At 37.5% G+C, this 19,614-nt stretch overlaps 1 protein-coding gene across 3 annotated transcripts; it reads left to right on the top strand.

The window, feature by feature from the left end:
- Positions 1 to 6,169: 6,169 nt before the first annotated feature.
- On the top strand, positions 6,170 to 19,291 carry LOC147505365 (homeobox-DDT domain protein RLT2-like). Of its 3 annotated transcripts, none has more exons than XM_086557917.1 (18): positions 6,170 to 6,686; positions 6,766 to 7,248; positions 7,407 to 7,483; positions 7,908 to 8,426; positions 8,568 to 8,657; positions 8,739 to 8,903; positions 9,018 to 9,240; positions 10,469 to 10,569; positions 10,796 to 10,882; positions 11,003 to 11,155; positions 11,254 to 11,409; positions 12,936 to 13,145; positions 13,256 to 13,951; positions 14,166 to 14,699; positions 15,730 to 16,362; positions 16,480 to 16,584; positions 17,359 to 17,628; positions 18,381 to 19,291. In XM_086557917.1, the coding sequence occupies exons 1-18, from the start codon at positions 6,545 to 6,547 to the stop codon at positions 19,158 to 19,160; spliced, it is 5,424 nt and encodes a 1,807-aa protein (XP_086414043.1). In that variant the 5' UTR covers positions 6,170 to 6,544; the 3' UTR covers positions 19,161 to 19,291. The 3 variants fall into 3 exon arrangements, with proteins under 3 accessions (XP_086414043.1, XP_086414042.1, XP_086414044.1); XM_086557916.1 differs by having other exon boundaries at positions 7,404 to 7,483; XM_086557918.1 differs by lacking the exons at positions 17,359 to 17,628; positions 18,381 to 19,291 and adding an exon at positions 16,728 to 16,922 and having other exon boundaries at positions 7,404 to 7,483.
- The last annotated feature ends 323 nt before the right edge of the window (positions 19,292 to 19,614 follow it).

Here is a 19,614-nt window from a genome sequence, read left to right as displayed (position 1 = left end):
GTTTTTAACTTTTAAAGTTGTCAAAAGTTGGATTATTAATAAACGGAGAATGATTATTTGCGTTTTGTTTTCTATGGTGAAAAATAGGAATAGGTATGTTATCTTGTTGGACTATGAACATTCATGTTCATATACTCCTAGTGGATTATGAACATTGAATGTTAAATACTTTTGTTAGACTATGAACATTCAGTGTTCATAGTTGATGCTGTCTGATTTGCCAATGATGTCAATGAAGTTGGCATATGATGTGTATGTTAATGAAGTTGACATCGTCCAATGAACTGAAAAGCGGTAACAAAGTCGGAAAGACATAGAGCGTGCCCATATTTGATTGGAAATGTCAAAATAAACATAACCCACAGCTTTGTTGTGGGCACCACCCTCTCGGTCCCTAAATCCATCATTTAGGCCTTCAAAATCATGTTTTTGCCGTTTTAAGAAAGTTTTGTTTTTGCTATATCTTTTGATAGGAGATTCCGTTTTCGATTTGGTCAATTGGGTTAATTCTATTTTGATTAGTAGTTTCTTAATATATGGTTATCCCAAAACTTTCCATTTTTGGAAAATTTTGAGTTTTGTGGAAATTAGGGTATTTAAGCCTATATAAAAAAGGCTGGTAGTTTGTATTAAAGTTTTCAGTTTTGGTTTTGAGTTAATCATATTAAGAGTTACCACAATTGGACTATGAACAGTGATATTAAGAGTTAATCATATTATGGGCTATGAACATTCTTTGTTCATATCACAATTGGACTATGAAACGATGATTGTTCATAGTTAGGTAGCTATAAACACTCATTGTCCATAGCTATGAGCTATGAACATAGCTATGAACAATGAGTGTTCATAGTCCATATTATGCGTCTTATGAACAATCATTGTTCATAGTCAATTATAGTATGCACAAAGAATATTTATAGCTCATGACTATGAACATTGATTGTTTATAATACGTACAGTATGGACTATGAACACTCACTGTTCATAGTTCAATTGTGATATGAACAAAAAATGTTCATAGCTCATGACTGTGGTATGAACAAAGAATGGTTAATTTGAGATACCCCCCTTGTTTTGCGGTGAGAGGAGTGATTTTTCCCGATAATAATATCATCTTTATTTTTTTGTTTTGGTAAACGGTTGAGATTAGATCATCTAATTTATTTTAGATCGTGATTCGAGATTAGATCTAACCATTTTGGTAGTCTCCCACACGCCGCAGCTTATACATTGTCGATATAAACTTTCTCTGTTTATATAGTGTTGTACCGCGGCTTATATAGTGAGGTATGAACATTGATTGTTCATACCCCAAATATGTATGAACAATGAATGTTCATATGAACGATGAGTGTTCATAGCTCATATTGGGGTATGAGCGAGGATTGTTCATACCCCAAATAAGAGAGGGTACAATGGTCATTTGACTTTCTATTCACAAAAAAAAAAAAAAAAAAATAGATCCACAAAAAATCCACGACCCCATTCTTCTTCCTCCTAACAAAAGCCATCTTTGCATAAAATTTCATAGTTGGGTATTGATTTGTGTATAATTCTTCAATTTGGAGATGGGTTTAATTTACCTTGGAGTTATCCTCATAAATATGAAGTGGGTGATCGGTTATCTGTTGAAGTGAATTCTTTGACTTCCATTGAATCATTGATAAAGAAATACCTTATATAGTTATGACACCTTTTTTTATGTAAACCATTGGAAGGAATTAAATATATGGATGGTTGAGTTGAGAATCTTGGTGAGTTTTTGTATCTCTTTGTTTCTATTGTTGAGCAGGAGGTAATCAATTTTCAAATGAGTTATTCAAACTTGATTGAGTTGGGTTTCAAGGATTCAACTTTAATTATATTTTCCTTTTGATTTTTAAGATTTGATTGTGGGTTAACCGGTTCCATTGAGTTTCCAGGCAGAGTTTTCATGAAAAAACGTGGTAGTGGGTTTCTCTGAAAACTTGGTGGTGGGTGTCCCTGTAGTGAGGAGAGAGAAAGAGGATGAGGAAGAAGAAAGAGGCGTCAGTTTTTATCCAATTTTCTAATCTAATTTGTGAAAGAAAAATAAAATGACTATTGTACCCTCTCATATTTGCTTTGTGAAATTAGTGCAAGATCTGGACGTTGGCTTGGGTATAATCGAATGGACGTGATGAGTTGTTAAGATGGGCTGTCATTTTAAGCTGTCAAGTTAGCCAGCCCCTATATATATATGAAAGTAGACTCGTGCATACACATCGGCTATTTTAAAATTTTGCTTAACAATCATAACTATATATATATAAATTTTCTAACAAATCGTGATTCCTGTTTTTGTCGCTAACCCGTTTTAATTTCCTAACAAATTGGTTTAATTAAGTTTTAAAAACCTGTTTTTTAATTGGGAGAAAGATTCCGTTTTAATTTAAAAGTATGATTACCGTTTCTAATAGGAGAATGATTTCCGTTTTAATTAGAAATGTTAGATTTTTCTTTTTCTATAGGGGAGGAATTTCCATTATAATATGATAAAAATTCTCGTTTTAATTAGAAGTGCTAAAATTTCTTTTTTCAATAAGAGGAATTCCCCGTTTTAATAGGAATTGACGACGTTAAATTTTAAGAGAGCTAGAAAAATACCCCTTGTGTGAGCTTTAATATATATATATATATATATATATATATATATATATATATATATATATATATATATATATATATATATATATATATATATATATATATATATAGTAAGGTTTTTTAGAGGTCCCTTATCCCTATTTTATTAAAATGAAAACACTAACTTGGTTACATGGATTAGAGTCTTACATATATTTTGCCCGAGACATCATCATACACAATCTTCTGTACATTGTCAGAAAAAGAGCTAGGTATAATTACCACGTAACTTATGGATAGTATATTTCCTGCCAAAATGTCGGCCAACTTGTTCGCTAATCGGAATACATGTTTGAGAGTAAATATTTGTAATTGTGTTGTTAAACTATTAATCTCCCCCATCAGATGGTTGGTGCGCCATGGGTGTTTGTCATTGTCTTTCAAATATGAGACAACTGTAGCAGAGTATGTTTGGGCTTGAATTCTGAGTCACCTGTGATCTACAACAAGTTTGAGGCCTTGTGTGAGGCCTTGTAGCTCAATAAGATTGATTGTTGTGTACTCTTATCTTTCCTTGTGCAGCCACAATCACTTCCCCTTGACAATTCTAAATCGTTGTTGCCCACCCACCTAGTGTACCCTATAGAGACCCATCTGTGTTGAGTGAACACATTCTTGTAGGTGGTTTCTCACATATGCAGTGCCTTAGTTCATGTTATCTCGGTTCCACAGATAAACCCCACATTTGCATGATCCTATTCATTTCGGGCCCGTTTTCCATTTCCAGTTTAAGATAATGGAGTTTTGTGGAAACATCTTGAATAAGTAATTTATTAACCTACATAGCTATCGTGTTTTTGTGCTAGAAGATGCGTCTGTTCCTTTCTTGCCACACACAATAAATGAGCCCATTAAATATACGTCTTAATATGTCCTGCTATATCCCTTTTCCCTTCGTTCTCAGTTCCACCCACTCAAGTTTAGTCTACCCAATTCGCACTTCTTAGTTTACCATAGCCTGCTTGCTTCAAACTGTGTTGCCATATGAATTGAGCAAATGTGCATTGAAAGAATATATGTTCCTCGGTTTCCTTTTCCCTCTAGCACAACACACGTGTCATCAGGTATAGTACCCCACTCTTTCAATTTGTTTTTCATTTTCAGTCCCCCCTTGAGCGTGAGCCATGCAATAAACGAACGCCGCGGAATTCTATTAGCAAACTAGACGAGATGATGTCAAGAGTTTGAAGCTTTGGTGGTTTCTTACGCTGTCATAGGTCTCTTTGAGATTATAATCACCTCGCTTTGTAGCTATCCATATCACCTTGTCAGTCCCATGTCCCACATTTAGATCTTCTTCAATGGCTAGAGCAATATTAGGTATGTGAACTCTGACACGTGTGGGTATACTCCACTGCCCATCCACTATTATATTACTCACACGTGTATTTAGTCGACACGTTGAGTTATATGTGAGAGATAGGGGAAACTTGTCTTTCAAAATACCTTCGGGGTGCCATGGATCCAACCAAAACTAAGTACCTCTGCCACCACCAATTTGGTGTTGAACTATGTTCTGAGCTTCTTTTCAATTCTTCAGTATATTGCGCCATACCCAAGAGCAGTTATTGGGGATTTTGAGCTGCCAAATATTTTTATCTCAAATCAAATTCTTTGTAACCCATTTGGTCTATAAGGTATTGCTCGAGCTGATAAGATTCTAGAGATACTTGAGGTTTGCTGCTACATTCAACACTTTTAAACTTTGAATCCCGATCCCCCCTTCTTCATAAGGAAAACAAATGTCATCCCAACTAATCAATGCATGAGATGAGATGTGGAACGCTCGGGTCCATTCCATAGAAAGTTTCTGCATAGCTGATTGATGGCATCGATGGTCGACTGAGGTAACACAAAGGATGTTGTCCAGTATATACTCATTCCATTTAGAACCGCCTTAAGAAGTTAGAGTCTTCATGCATAGGACAACGCTCTACCTTTCCACATCTAAATTCTCTGTCTCACCTTTTCTATCAATGGAGTACAATCTCTAGCTTTCAGTCTTGTGGTAATCAACGGGAGCCTGAGATACTTGACTGGAAGTGCCCCTCTCGGGAACTATAATATCTCCCCCATTTGAACAACAAAAGTGTATGGAATGCCCGAGTAGAACATTTGACTCTTCTAAAAATTTACTTGTAGCCTCATGCATCTGGGTAAGCTTTGTAGGGTATTTTTGAGTGTGCTCACTGTATTTAGATCCCCATTCATGAAGGCAATGAGGTCATCAGCGAAGGATAAGTGTGTTACTATTGGGTTGGAACACTTGGGATGTAGGCGGTAACTCCCTTATTCAACTCGTTTCCGAATCATTTGGGTGAAAAAAATCCATGACAAACACAAACAAATATGGTGACACAGGATCTCCTTGCCTATTTCCTTTCCTGCCTCTGAAATGCCCAAACGGCGGTATTTCGTTGATCATTATGCTATAAATGGGGGTTTTGATGCAATTTTGTATCCAACTGACAAACATTTGAGGAATTCCAATTCTATCGAGGGCATTATCTCACTGCTTCCCATCTCACTGTATCATACGCCTTCCTTAAGTCAATATTCACTGCACATCTTAGTGGCAACTCATGGGACAGTAAGACATTATCCTGAATGTATCGCCTAGCAATAAACACAGACTGATTGAGAGATATCACCTGAGGCATAAATGCCTTCATCCTGCATGTAGTTATCTTGGTTATGCACTTGTAGATCACATTGCAGTATGCAAAGGGTCTATAATCCGCTAGTGAATTAGGTGATAGTACTTTCGGTATCAAGATTATGTTTGTGGCATTCACCTCCTGTAAAATCCTGTCCGATCTGAAGAAATTCCTGCCTTTACAATATTGAACTTACCTTTCCGGTCTTATTTCAATAGCTTATTACTTAAGCCGTTACCAAGCACAACTCTTAAGACTTACAATGCTCTTGTTTTAAGTATCAACAAAAGTGCTTAGCACAAAGGATCTGAACGTTTGGAGTAGCTGTGGTTTCACACTTTCACTCAAATGTTAACACAGTAGTAGTTTTTGCGTCTTAATAATGTAATTTAGGTTTTTATTTTCCGTATCTCGATTCACGTGGCTCAAAATCACAAACGCAACAGTAACTCTGTAAGGCTATTGACTTGTTTGTAGACGCTAACGGGTATCAGACCCACTGAAATATTAAAAGCCCAAGCCCAAGCCCAAGCCCAAGTTATTGTCACCCTGTGAAATTCATGCAACTGATTCGATCATCCATCAAAGTTCTTGACTTTTTGCTTTTAAACAAATGGGACCCACTACACTAGAACCTCGAGAACCCAGTCTTTCGTACCAAAATTCTAGAAAAAAAACCAAATGACCATACCATCAGTTTCGATTTAAGTAGGCACAAATTAAAAAACCCACACCCAACTCAACACCTCTCTATAGTCTACATACAACATACATACTCTTATGGTTCGTCCCGATTTTTTCAATCATAAACTTCAAAGTCTCAAACAATCAAAATTTTGATTTTTACTCGAAAACGTGTAACATTTCTAAAAAGAAAAACAAAACAAAAAAAAAAAGAAAAGATGGAGAGAGAAATAAAGAAAGACTGTTCGTTCGTTGTTTATCTTAGAACAAAAATCTGTCTTTTAATTCAACCCAACAAATTTATTATTATTCCAAACAACACAAAAACAAGTAACAAATCTCACCGCACATCTCCAAACCCAAAAAGAAAAAAAAAAAAGAGAAACAAATTTTTTACAACTCCTCCTTTCATTATTATTATTTCTTATTATTATTATTCTCTTTCCTCAAATCCCCAAATCGAAAGAGAGAGAAAGAGAGAGAAAACAAGATTGGGTTTTTAAACCCTAACCCTAATTATTTCAATTAATAATTAAATGGATTCAACACCAGAAGGAGAGAAGAAGAAAGGTGGTGGTGGTGGTGGGTCTATAGATGGAGGAAGTGGTGGTGAAGCTAAACCCAAGCGGAAAATGAAAACTGCTGCTCAATTAGAACTTTTGGAACAGACTTATTTAGGTAATGATCAAGTTTTAGTCTTTGTTTGAATTTGATTGATTGATTGATTGATTGATTTGATTTTGATGTCTTTTTACAGTGGAGACTTATCCATCGGAGGCGTTAAGAGCGGAGTTGTCGGAGAAGTTAGGATTGACGGATCGACAATTACAGATGTGGTTTTGTCATAGGAGATTAAAGGATAGGAAGAATGTACCAGTGAAGAGACAAAAGAAGGATACACCTGGGAGTACTGTGTCAGTAGGTGGTGGTGGGTATAATGATGATGATATGATGGGAGGAAGTGAGATGGGAAATGAGGATGGGTCTAGGTCGGGTTCGGGTTCTGGGTCGAGTCCGTTTGAACCTAGGAAAGTTGTTGCTAGAGCGAATGCGGCTGTTTCTAGGATTGGTGGTGATATGTCGATGGTGAAGAGGTATTATGAACCGCCTCAGATGTCTTTGGAGTCGAGAGCTGTTGCTTTTGTTGAGGCTCAGTTGGGTGAGGCTATTAGGGAAGATGGACCGATTCTTGGAATGGATTTTGATCCTTTGCCACCTGGTGCTTTTGGTGCGCCCATAGGTAGGTGGATTCTTTAGTAGGATAAGCTAGATTTTCTTAATTATCTAGAGTATTTCAGTAGTTATCCTTTGATTTCACGTTGTTGGAGTTATCCAATGATACATTAGTTTGATCCGAGTTACTGACTTACGTTCTCAATGCTATGTTTGGGACAGCAGTTACGGGGCAGCAAAAGCAAGCTGGGCGTCCTTTTGACGGCTTAGTGTACGAGCGTCGTGACACCAAAACTATCAAGGTTTCTATCAACTTCTTAGTTAGTAACTTTGAGTTTATTCCTGACATTTAATTAGAACATATATTAGATGCATGATGTTCTATTTCCTTTTACGTCAGAGTTGTTGGATTTTCAAACCTAAATAGTTTGTTGAGTTACTGATCTGTTCGTAGAAATTTCATTGTTATATATTGTTTTCTTGATGAGCCACCAACTATCTGTCTTGGACTTAATTTGTGCCTGTGGGATCGTCAAATGACATTCTGATATATGTTTGGAAAGCAACATTTTAGATCCCAACTCAGAATAATGTCGTTGTGGTTGCTCAAGAAAAGAAAAGAAAATAGAAAATAGAAAACAATACTGTTATATCTTTGACGATGCTTGCGAGCCATGTCCTAATCTCCCTTGTTTTCCCACCATTTCTGCTATGTGGTCTTTGCAGGCATCACTCATGCCTAATATGGAACTTTCTTATGCTCCAACTTTGTCTGGTGGGAAAAGAAAACTAACTGCTGGAAACGTTCACGTGATGCACCCTCAGACTTCTGCTAGGGCTCCCCAAGAATATCAGTTTCTTCCTGAGCAGCCTAGTGTGAGATCTGAAGCATATGGGAGAACTGACTCGTCCAACTATTACAACTCAGCAGCTGATGCTCAGAGTGGCAGGGTTTCTTCCATGCCTACCGGGTCACCGTATCTTCATGGAAAAGAACAGGTGACTGCAGTATATGGTTTCCAGGGCCAGGTTTCAAGTGGAAGTGTTTTGTCTCAGCATGGACGACCTGCCCATGTATTTTCTTCAGCTTCAGGAGACTATGATAGTCCGCACAGGAGTCCCTTTGCAAACGTCGGGGTGGATTCTCAACTTGCTGGTCACCCTTCTGTTGGAATGGAAAGTCCATATATGTCCTCTGACAGGCAGGTTGAAGATGATGCTTCTAGGATGGAGAGAAAGCGTAAGGTATTGTTAAGCAACATAAAGTACCAGATAGGTGCCAGCTGAAGAATAAAGTGCCATTTATGATGTTTACTTATTCGATATTGTTGTTTTCTTATTCAGTAAAGGTTAAGTGCTAATTCAGTGAGATGTTATGTTGTGCAGAGTGAAGAAGCAAGAATAGCACGGGAAGTTGAAGTTCATGAAAAACGGATTAGGAAAGAACTTGAGAAACAAGACATTTTAAGGCGGAAGGTACTGCACTTCACATATATTTGCATTCTCTAAGACTTGTTTCATCTGAAGTATTCCTAAAATTTCCTTTATCTTAAAAAGAGAGAAGAACAAATGCGGAGAGATATGGAGAGGCACGATAGGGAAAGAAGGAAGGAAGAAGAGAGGCTTATTCGTGAAAGGCTGCGAGAAGAGGAAAGATTTCAGCGGGAGCAAAGGCGTGAGGTTGAGCGTCGGGAGAAGTTCTTACAGAAAGAAAACCTTAGAGTGAGTATTCCTGATATGCTCGTACTTCCTTAATTAGCAGTTTTAATCCTTGGATCTCAATATCCTCTTTCTTCTGCTGTGAGCTGTTCTGATCCTATGTCTGTGCTGGTCCAGGCTGAGAAAATGAGGCAAAAAGAAGAACTTCGCAAAGAGAGGGAGGTTGCTAGACTTAAAGCTGCCAATGAAAGAGCTAATGCTCGCAGAATTGCTAAAGAATCTATGGAGCTAATTGAGGATGAACGCTTGGAGCTTATGGAGTTGGCTGTCTCAAAGAAAGGACTCCCCTCAATGCTTTCTCTCGACAGCGACACTTTGCAAAACCTGGAGTTATTCAAAGGTAAGAATTGGATAAGTTATATTATTGTCTATTCACACATGTTTTACTGAAGTCCATGTACTGTCACAGAATGTTTAAAGGTAGGCATTGGATGAGTTATCTTCATGTCTATTTTCCAACCTTCATTTCATAACATAATGAAAAAGTTCAGAAACTCAACTGCAAATATATAGATATCAGTTTGTACCACTTCATTTTAATTATTTATGTGGTAATTCACTGAGGTATGAATGCGTGAATTTTCCAGACACTTTTTATCCAATAATATTGTATTCACGTTTTATGCACACAAGACTGATGGGTTGCCTCGAATAATATTTTCCCGTATCTTACTATCTATTCTTTGGGTCCTAAACTCATAATGCGTGAAGATGATTTGAATTTGCAAAGGGTGCTTCAATCTTGGAAGTTTGTCGAGAGTGGAAGTATTTCTCATAAAGCATTTTTTGAGGAAAATTGTCATGGGAAATATTTCCGTGAGAATTGTCTATTTCATTAGAACATTTTCTGATAACTAAAACAGGTGTTATTTTTCAACTTTCCACTGCTGGTACTCGATGACATTTTGGCACTCCATTGACAGTAGTTTCTATCCTTGATCCCAAGTTCAGTTTGTCAGTTCCTCCCACTTTTGTGTCAAAACCTTTGGTCTTTAACTCAAACCTTCTCATATTGAAGCATAACAAAGTGATCAATAACATTTCTGAAGTTATATCTCCATCTGAGCATTGTGGATTTGTGGCTTTGGGCCCCAAGGTTTTGTGATTTATTTTCAGCTTCACTTGAAATGCGGTTAAGGGTCTAGGTCAAAATCATTAGAAAGTTGTACCAAACTACCAATAAAAGAAAAATGGTTACCGGAAGTATATTAATGTTAGGATGGTGTCACACCATTTTTTGTTTCTTTTCTTTTTGCTTGGTAAAGTTGACTCATTAAAGTAAAAATAAAAGTAGGCGGAGGACTTTTATTACTTATTACCACTTAATTATCTGCAAGTGGATCGAAAGCTTCTGATTGTCCATATCATGCAACGACTGTGTTCAAGTTTTAACTTACTTCTTGATAAGTTTACATGCTGATGTTATGTCTTTCCTTTTTCTTGACTTTCTTAGCTTTTATGGTATCATTTTGATTTGTTTGTTGATTATTAATATTATTTTTCAGCTCAAAGACTTTTGTTGCTTGAATGACTAATACTTTTCCTTTTTTCTGATTGTTTCGGTCTAGATATGCTGGACTCATTCCCACCAAAATCTGTGTGTTTGAAAAGGCCTCTCACAGTTCAACCATGGTCCAGTTCAGAGGAGAGCATTGGCAACCTTCTGATGGTATGCTCAATTATATTGTCCCACACTTCCTCTCTTTTTCTATCTCGTATTTCTTTTGTCGGCAGATGCGACATTCCTTATCTGCTTTGCAACAAACTTTTAAAATAAAATTATTGATCAAAGTAGGTTTTTAATTTGTCAACCATTCCTGCGATTGATTGAGTTTTAATATACTTATGTCAAGCTGCATACTTGTGACTATGAGGATTAAAATTTAAATTTTCAGGTTTGGAGATTTTTAATCACTTTCTCAGATGTTCTTGAGCTCTGGCCTTTCACGCTCGATGAGTTTGTTCAGGCTATGCATGATTATGTAAGTTCTTCATGATCTGTGTTTCAGTGTCTCAGCTGTTTTCTGTTGGACTATGTATTGTTTGAGTTATGACTGTCTTCATGGATTTTGTCCGTTATACACTTATGTTATGTGGTTCAGGAGCCACGGGTTTTGGGTGAGATACATGTTGCACTTTTGAGGTCCATCATAAAAGACATTGAAGATGTTGCAAGAACTCCCTCTATTGGATTGGGAGCAAATCAAAACAGTGCTGCTAATCCTGGAGGTGGCCATCCACAGATAGTTGAAGGGGTAAGTTTTACTGCCTCCTTGGTGCTTTGTTTTTTCTACTCCTTTTGGTAGATAACTTTCATTCTAAAGCTGTTATTGAAAGTTTGTCTTTGTCTCAGGCATATGCTTGGGGTTTTGATATACGCTGCTGGCAAAGCCACCTGAACCCAATGACCTGGCCAGAGATATTGCGCCAGTTTGCATTATCTGCAGGATTTGGACCACAACTCAAGAAACGGAGTCTCGAACGGACATATTATCGTGAAGATAATGAGGTGTGTTATTTCACTAGTATTAATTCCCTTACTTTGTATCAATTAATTTATCTAACCAACAAGTCATAAATTTATTTTTCGTATTCTTCTTTCTTAACATATTTGTTGTTGTTGTTGTTGTTGTTGTTGTTGTTGTTGTTGTTGTTGTTGTTTGGCATTTGTCATGTTTTATTTTTGGCCCCAGGTCAGAGAAATGCACCTAGTTAACCTAAGTGAAGTTTGATATGATTGAGACACTTCGGGCTTTACAGTTGAGATGATTGCATTGATTTAGACATTCTCCATGGCATGTGCCTGCAGTGCACAGTTTATGGCCGAGACAAGATGGGTGTTGCAGAACTACCTTCTTTGAGTCATAAAACGTCTGCATGAAATGTGTTTATTTAGGATATCTGTCCTTGTAACCATGATTCTATTTTGGCTAGTAGAATATATGAGTTATAGTACCTAGTTAAACATTACACTAGTGTGAAGGTGATCACAGATACTATTGTAAGTTTGTAACCATCATTTCAGTTTTTGGGTTACAATATATTTTTTTAACACTTCACCTATTGTTCCTTGTCAAAAACAATTCTGCATCATACACTGGCATATCCGAACTTGTGCTGGATACACAGATGCAAACCTGACACAGACATTTGGAAGAAAAAGAAGAAAGAAGTAAAAACATGAGGAAGATCTTATGTCTTTGTTGACGTTTGGAAGAAGCAAGAAAGAAAAGGACAGGAAAGAAATGTTACTGTCGTCATCGAAATACTGAACTAGTGATAGGAGTTTAGTAACTCTTTGTGTTGTTCTCAAGATAGAAGGTCAGCTGGTCCTGAGGACCTAATAACTTACATGTTAAGATGGATTTAGGGCAGTCTTAGCATGGATATGTCCCCTTATCCAAGTGATTTCACTATTTCAGTATGGTATGTTGGACCTTTGTATGATTGTCGAACACAGACACGCACTTCTGACACTGCCATTTAAGTTATTCTCTGCTTAAATTTTTGTATCAGTAAAATTTCTATTTCCTTGATACTTGAAACTGTGATAGTTTTTTATAAGTAGTAGTACTACCACTCTAGAAGGAGGAGCTTTTTGCATTCTTTTACAGTGGAATAACACACAATCTATGTATATAAGAATAGTTGAAGTTGTGATAATATCACCCAAGAAAGCTTATGACACCACGATTTTCTGTAACTTTTTATATTCATGATAAAGGTTAACTAATTTATCAATGAATAAAATTATGTAAACTAATATGTTGTTAAGAATCTTGGTATGAGTGCGATATATGCATTTCCTGTACGAGCTAGTTCAAAGGCTGTGATGGTGTGAATATAAACAAAAGGCATGTTTATTGTCTCTCTTTCTCGTGTCCTGCCTCCCCTCTTTCCTGCTTGTGATATTCAGCAATCTGTAGTGAAGAAAACAGTGAAGCTGTTTCACTCTTGAATCTTTATTGTGTTTTTTTTTTTTATAGTTGTGAGCTTCGTGCATTGATTTTTTTTATGCTCTATTTGATTGTGCAGGGTCATGATGGTGAGGATATAGTATCCACCTTACGTAATGGCACAGCAGCTGAGAATGCTCTTGCCATAATGCAGGAAAAAGGATTTTCTCAACCACGCAAATCCAGGCATCGGTTGACTCCGGGAACTGTCAAGTTTGCAGCATTTCATGTTCTTTCTCTTGAAGGAAGCAAGGGCCTAACTATATTAGAAGTTGCTGACAGGATTCAGGTATTTACTCTTTTACTTTAGATTACTTCAATTGCTCAGTCTCTAGTGTATATCACTTCAATGGTCAATCTATACTAGAAATTACTGATAGTATGTCTGTTTGTCCTAAGAAATCTGGACTTAGGGACCTGACAACAAGCAAGACACCGGAGGCGTCTATTGCAGCTGCTTTATCAAGAGACTCAAACCTATTTGAAAGAACAGCTCCTTCAACATATTGTGTACGCGATGCTTTTAGAAAGGATCCTGCTGATGCTGACGCAATTCTCTCAGCAGCACGGGAGAAAATACAGATATTTGAAAATGGATTTTCAGATGTTGAAGATGAAAAAGATGTTGAAGATGCTGATGATATTGAAAGAGATGAGGGCTTCGAGTGTGATGTTGCTGAGGATCCTGAAGAGATTGATGTAGGTATTTCTGCAAATTCAGTTCAAGGGGTTTCACAGGCTAAAGTGTCTTGCGCAGGAAATGGAGAGAAAGATACTCTGTTACACATAACTCCAGAAAATGGGATTGTGAATGCTGGGAAGAATTTCTCTTCATTTCTTTTGGAAGACTCAAAGAAGGTGAAAAGTGAAGGCGCTACATTTGTCCAATCCATCAATGATATTGCAATCTGCAACAACTCAAGTAATCCTGAACAGGAAGACACAGAAATTGATGAAAGCAACTCTGGTGAACCATGGGTTCAAGGCCTGACGGAAGGGGAATACTCTGATCTGAGTGTTGAAGAGCGTCTCAATGCCTTAGTTGCCTTGGTTGGTGTGGCCATTGAGGGAAACTCGATTCGTATCATTCTTGAGGTATTGTATTTTTGTTGTTTCGATGATGTGTAGTAATTAAATTCATGATTGTATGAATGGCCCAAACTATTCAGAAATTGAACTGATTTTGGTGAGGTTCATAACGAGGAAGTCGTATTCTATTGTGATAATGATCTTTGCTCTACCTAGAGTACATTTTGCACAACATAGTCTACTTCTATTCCTTCCTCATTTAAGTTGGAATTTTTTTTAGGAACGCTTGGAAGCTGCAAATGCTCTCAAGAAGCAAATGTGGGCAGAGGCACAACTTGATAAACGGCGCTTGAAAGAAGAAAATTTTACTAGATTTCAGTGCCCATCTTATACGGGAATCAAGGCTGAACCAAGCCTTACAAACTCTGCAGTCGATGGCAACCAAAGCCCATATTTTCTTGATAACAAAAATAACGATGCGTATCTAAATCCCACTGTCAAGCAAGAACCGGCTGTTGATCTTAGCAATTTGCCTACAGAGAGAATGTTGGTAGGGCAGGACTTTGCAGCAGGTCCAGACAGCTTAACTCTGTCTCATGGATTTGCTGCAGAGAAGTCTCGTGCAGATCTAAAATCTTACATTGGTCACAAAGCAGAAGAGATGTATGTATACAGATCTTTGCCTCTTGGTCAGGATCGTAGGCGTAATCGGTATTGGCAGTTTGTCACATCTGCTTCCAGAAATGATCCTGGTTCTGCCAGGATTTTCTTTGAGTCTCATGATGGTTGTTGGAGGCTAATTGATACAGAAGAGGTAGTTTTCTCCTTTAAGAAATCTTTTAAGCTATCAGTCAGTTGTCTGAATGAAACCTGATTGCTGGATATTAGTTTTGGAAGATCTCGAGAATATGCATGACTTCTGCAATTCTGTTTACAATAGCTTATTATATTTAGAACTCATTTTTTCAAGATACTGGGATGCTGATGCCTACATCAGGTATTATGCTGGAAATGCGATTGTGGATCTTTATCTGTAGGCAATGATAAGTGTCAAAGCTTTGGTTTATTATCTGTTTTATTTTTTCAACAAAAAGTACTATAGCAATAATTAGTTATTGAAACTGTTTTCTGAACCTTCCACCATCAAAATGATGCTTCTATCTTATGCTCTTTGAACTATTGATGCTTTGGCATTTATAATATATTTTCGTTTTCTGGCACGAACACCTGGTTAGCAAAATATATATATATATATATACAGCCCGGCTCTTAAACGGATGTCCGTTTACAAACTTGTTATATAGTGTCTTGCGCAGCTTATATAATGTCTTGCACAGCTTATATAATGTCATATATAAGCATAAATTAAAAAGTTAATAAGTGTAAATTAAAAAAGTTGTTCAAGACACTATATAAGTTGTTCACGACACTATATAAGCTGTTCAAGACACAAGTTCGTAACGGACTAGTCCGTTTAAGAGCCGGGCTGTATATATATATATATATATTTCCGTCTTTTAATATGAGATTTTTTAGCTCCACCTTCGTTTGCTTAATACTAAAGTTAAAGAAAACCTAGGAAGAAAAGTAACACTTTCAAGATATTGATGCAGGGACAGTAACATAAATAGATACAGTAATTATCCAGAATATGGATTGGCTTCTTTTAACAGCTGATCATGATTGGCTACCAGTCTTACATAAGCTAGAAAGAGCGGTTATACTTATTTTATTTTATGTTGAATAAACATTGGGGTTTAAATCTTTTGAATATTTTCCCTTGAGGTCTTTAAGTTGTTCTGTTCTTATCTACACCGTTTTCAATGAGTCCTTCCTACATGCAGGGTTTTGATGCTCTTTTGGCATCTCTAGATACACGTGGAATGCGAGAAGCACACTTGCAATCGATGTTGCAAAGAGTTGAGATTTCTTTCAAAGAAGCTGTAAGAAGAAGCTTGAAGAGCCCCAGTTCAATGGACCTCGATATAGATAATATCAAAACAGAAGATTCCATAACAACTTCCACTCCTGATTCCAATACAGGAATCGAAAGTCCGAGCAGTACATTGTGTGCTGACAGTTGTGATACACAGGAGCAATCATCATCTTTCAGAATTGAGCTCGGTAGGACTCAAACTGAGAAAAGCAGTGCCTTGAAGAGATATCAAGATTATGAGCGGTGGATGTGGAAAGAGTGCTTCAATGCATCAATATTATGTGCCATGAAATTTGGGAAGAAAAGATGTACTGAACTCCTAGTGACTTGTGATTCGTGCCATGATTCATACTTTATGGAAGACAACCACTGTACTGTTTGCCATTTGACTTTCGGGGCCTATAGCAACACATGTTATTCTGACCATATGAAGCTGTGTGAAGAGAAGCAGAAATTGGACCCTAGGTCTGCTAGCCACGGCTTAAATTTTTCTCTTCCTCCGAGGTTGAGATTGCTCAAGTTGCAACTAGCTTTAGTTGAAGTAAGCAGCATATTGGTTATTCAAATATATTTGTTTATTTATGATCACTTATTCACTTTCTTATTTATAATATACAGTTCTAAGAATTTGATTTGTTTCGTGTTTGTGAAATTACAGGTCTGTCTTCTGCCAGAAGCTCTTCAATCTCTTTGGACGGAGGATTATCGGAAGTCCTGGGGTATGAAGTTGCAAGCTTCATCCTCTTGTGAGGAACTTCTGCAGGTGTGTTCTCATGTCTTATTTCCCTTTGAAATTAGTTTAGATCTTCAGCTTGATTTTTTGAGTGTTATCCTTGTCTGTACTGTTTCAATTAGATGAGTAACCCACTTTCTTACTGGACTGAGGTGTGGCCTTTTTTCTGGCAGTTCAGTATTTTTGAATGGTCTCTTCGAAAGCATTCCAAAGATATAAGTCTCGTTGAAAGCTGATAGTGGAACAAAATAATCGCCCATGTCATGATATGGATTTGACAGTACGCACACACACATTGCAACACCATGTGCTTACTTGAAAGTTAATGTAGGCCTTACGTATGTACCCAAGATTCCAGAATTACAATACCGATGTGCTGTATGGATCATTAGGAATGTTCCCATTTGGTCAATGCCGTCCTTGTTAGGTAGGGGACGGGGGGGGGTGGTGGTGCGTTACAGAGTAATCTATTGTACAGCTCCTAACGTGGATTAGGTGGATAACAACATGTAGAACACCATATGATAGGACCTACAAAAGGCAGAAACCTTGCATCAACATTGTAGTAGGCATAGTCCAGCTGATACCGTATGTAACACAACTGACTGTCACTCATAAGCATGAAGCATGTTTATGGTTTGTATGGAAGTCTCTCAACATTAGCATACATGTTTTGTAAGACGAGCTATTATATGAAATTTTTCACGTTTTTTTGTTGCAACTTGTCACTTAGATATATTGACTTAGGTTTTCTAACCACTCTGGCTGATTGGAGTTCTGTTGGTGTGTGTGTGCCTGTTCCAGCTTCTGACTGTTTTGGAGGGAGCTCTAAAACGTGACTATTTATCATCAAACTTTGAGACGACAAAGGAACTCATAGGTTCCTCAAAGACGCAACGATATGTTGCTGACGGCTCTTATTCTGCCCTTCCTGGAGCAGTTTCTGTACTTCCTTGGGTACCACAAACCAGTGGTGCTGTGGCGTTAAGGCTTATGGAACTTGATACATCCATTTCTTACATGTTGCAGCAGAAAATTGAGTCTCATAAAGACAGTGAAACTGGTGACTACTTTGTAAGTGATTTATGATTATTGTTTATGTTTGTTTTTTATTTATGACTTCCATGAATACCAAAGGTTGTTATTCTTATGGGGACCGAGTCGCTGATGTGAAATTTTACTGACAAATTCGTTGAACCCATATTTTTGTGACATGTTCCCTGAGTACTAAAATAGTATACTACTTCAAATCTATAGGAATATCTAATATTTAGTACAAAATGAACTATGATTAGGATTGTCAAGAATGTTGTCTTTTTTAATGTGTTAATATTTCATATATTAGGAAATGTTACGTGGACATGCCATATTTATAAGATAATCCGTGTTGGATATGTTCACAGATACAGATACGGACACATAATGTATGTGATATACCTCAGTTTTTATATTTCGCTGTGTTAGACACTTCGTATACATAACACTTCGTATACGGGAAAAACATATGCGTGTCTATTTAACTTTGGGAAATATTAAAATCTGTTCGCTAAAAGAAAGGGAAAAGAAAGAGCACATTGATTGGGGAAGGGAGGAAAAGGTGAGAAAAGAGAGATGACACCTTGATTTACTGAAACTACTGTTCCCATGCATAATGGTATGGAAGACCCAAAGCTTTCGTGGTTATTATTAATTAAAAATGAATGAATCTTTTCAAAATGTTGTATGTTTATATCGTTTTCATAGGTTTTTTCATAACAGTCGTTTTTCACAATTATCTCAGTTAGTGTTCCTACTTGTGTTCCTAATGAGATTCTGTTGTATTGCAGAAGCTACCATCGAGATATACAGTTGTCAAGAACGTGCAAGAGATTGAACAGCCTGAAATCCCCTATCGATCTGATTATCCACCAGAGGATAATTGGATTAGTCTAGGAAGTGGGCGTAGTAGCACCTCTGGCCGTGGGCGAGGGCTTCGTGGACGAGGACGTGCTAGCAGTGGAGGAAGAAGGATGCAGAGGGGAGTTAGTGGCTTGAGATCTGCATTTGGCAGGGAAACTGGTGGTAGCATTGAGAAGAGTGGTCAAGGACTAGGAAGGAAAAGTCGGACACGTGGACGAGGGCGTAGGCGAGGTCGTCGCACTGCTAGAAATAGGCCGAGAATCAATGGCCGTTTCAGCTCTACAAAACAGATCCCTGTGGAATTGCCTAAAAGTTCCACTGTGATGGATTGGGAAAGAGAAATCAGGGGAGTTAATGTGGAAGAGGATGTGGTAGGTAACATTGGAGAGGCATCAGATTCTGATGGCCATGGTCATGCTACAGGAGATGATTATGATGGCCGGGGGAATGATTATGGTGGCGTTTTGCAGCGCAAGGCTGAGGACTTCATGGAGAGTGATGAGGATGCGGATGAATTGGGTGATGAAGACGATGAAGTAGATGGTGATGGTGAAGAAGAAGGATACATAGACGGAGATGATGATGGAGACATGGAGTTAGATGAAGTACAGAGAGGGAGCGAGTATGGGGAGGGAGATGAAGATGATATAGACCAGAATGAAGATGGAGATGGTACTTCATCTGCTTCTTCGGATTATAGTGACTGAGAAAAATCTTGTAAGTTTATTCCAATATATATAGAGATAAGTTGTAATGCCTTTTGATTTATCACTTGGGATGTAGATGAATTCATAATGATGAGAAGTTATAGAATAGCAAAATTGATTTGAAAGAAAAATTACCTGTGTTTTTTCCTTTGTATTTTTTTCTGGTTCATACCAATCCAATATATTCCAAGTCCCAACAAACATTAGCTCTCCCTGGAATGTGCGTGAGGACCACATAGCATCAACAAAGAATGTGCGGGGTCATATGAAGTTATGAACTCCACCTTAGAGCATTGCCAATTAAATCATGGTCACTTTGGAGATAAGAGCATCTTTAGGTGATGGAGGCATCAACTGTGGCAAGCATCCGCAAACAATAACTCTAGGTGGAAGCAAAACACATTTGCAAATTTGTCGTAGTAACTACCACGCGCGACATTACCTACAATGTTAT

The sequence above is a fragment of the Coptis chinensis genome, chromosome 4 (genome assembly GCF_015680905.1).
Source record: "Coptis chinensis isolate HL-2020 chromosome 4, ASM1568090v1, whole genome shotgun sequence".
NCBI classification, from domain to species: domain Eukaryota; kingdom Viridiplantae; phylum Streptophyta; class Magnoliopsida; order Ranunculales; family Ranunculaceae; genus Coptis; species Coptis chinensis.
The sequence above is the reverse complement of the archived record's forward strand: the minus strand, read 5'-3'. Positions and strand labels throughout refer to the sequence as shown.

Bases quoted from the DNA above. Each gene is read 5' to 3' on its own strand.
- LOC147505365 (XM_086557916.1), top strand. From the start codon at position 6,545: ATGGATTCAACACCAGAAGGAGAGAAGAAGAAAGGTGGTGGTGGTGGT. The intron at 10,570-10,795 runs GTATGCTCAATT...TTAAATTTTCAG, and splicing joins GCATTGGCAACCTTCTGATG to GTTTGGAGATTTTTAATCAC. The intron at 17,629-18,380 runs GTAAGTGATTTA...GTTGTATTGCAG, and splicing joins GTGAAACTGGTGACTACTTT to AAGCTACCATCGAGATATAC.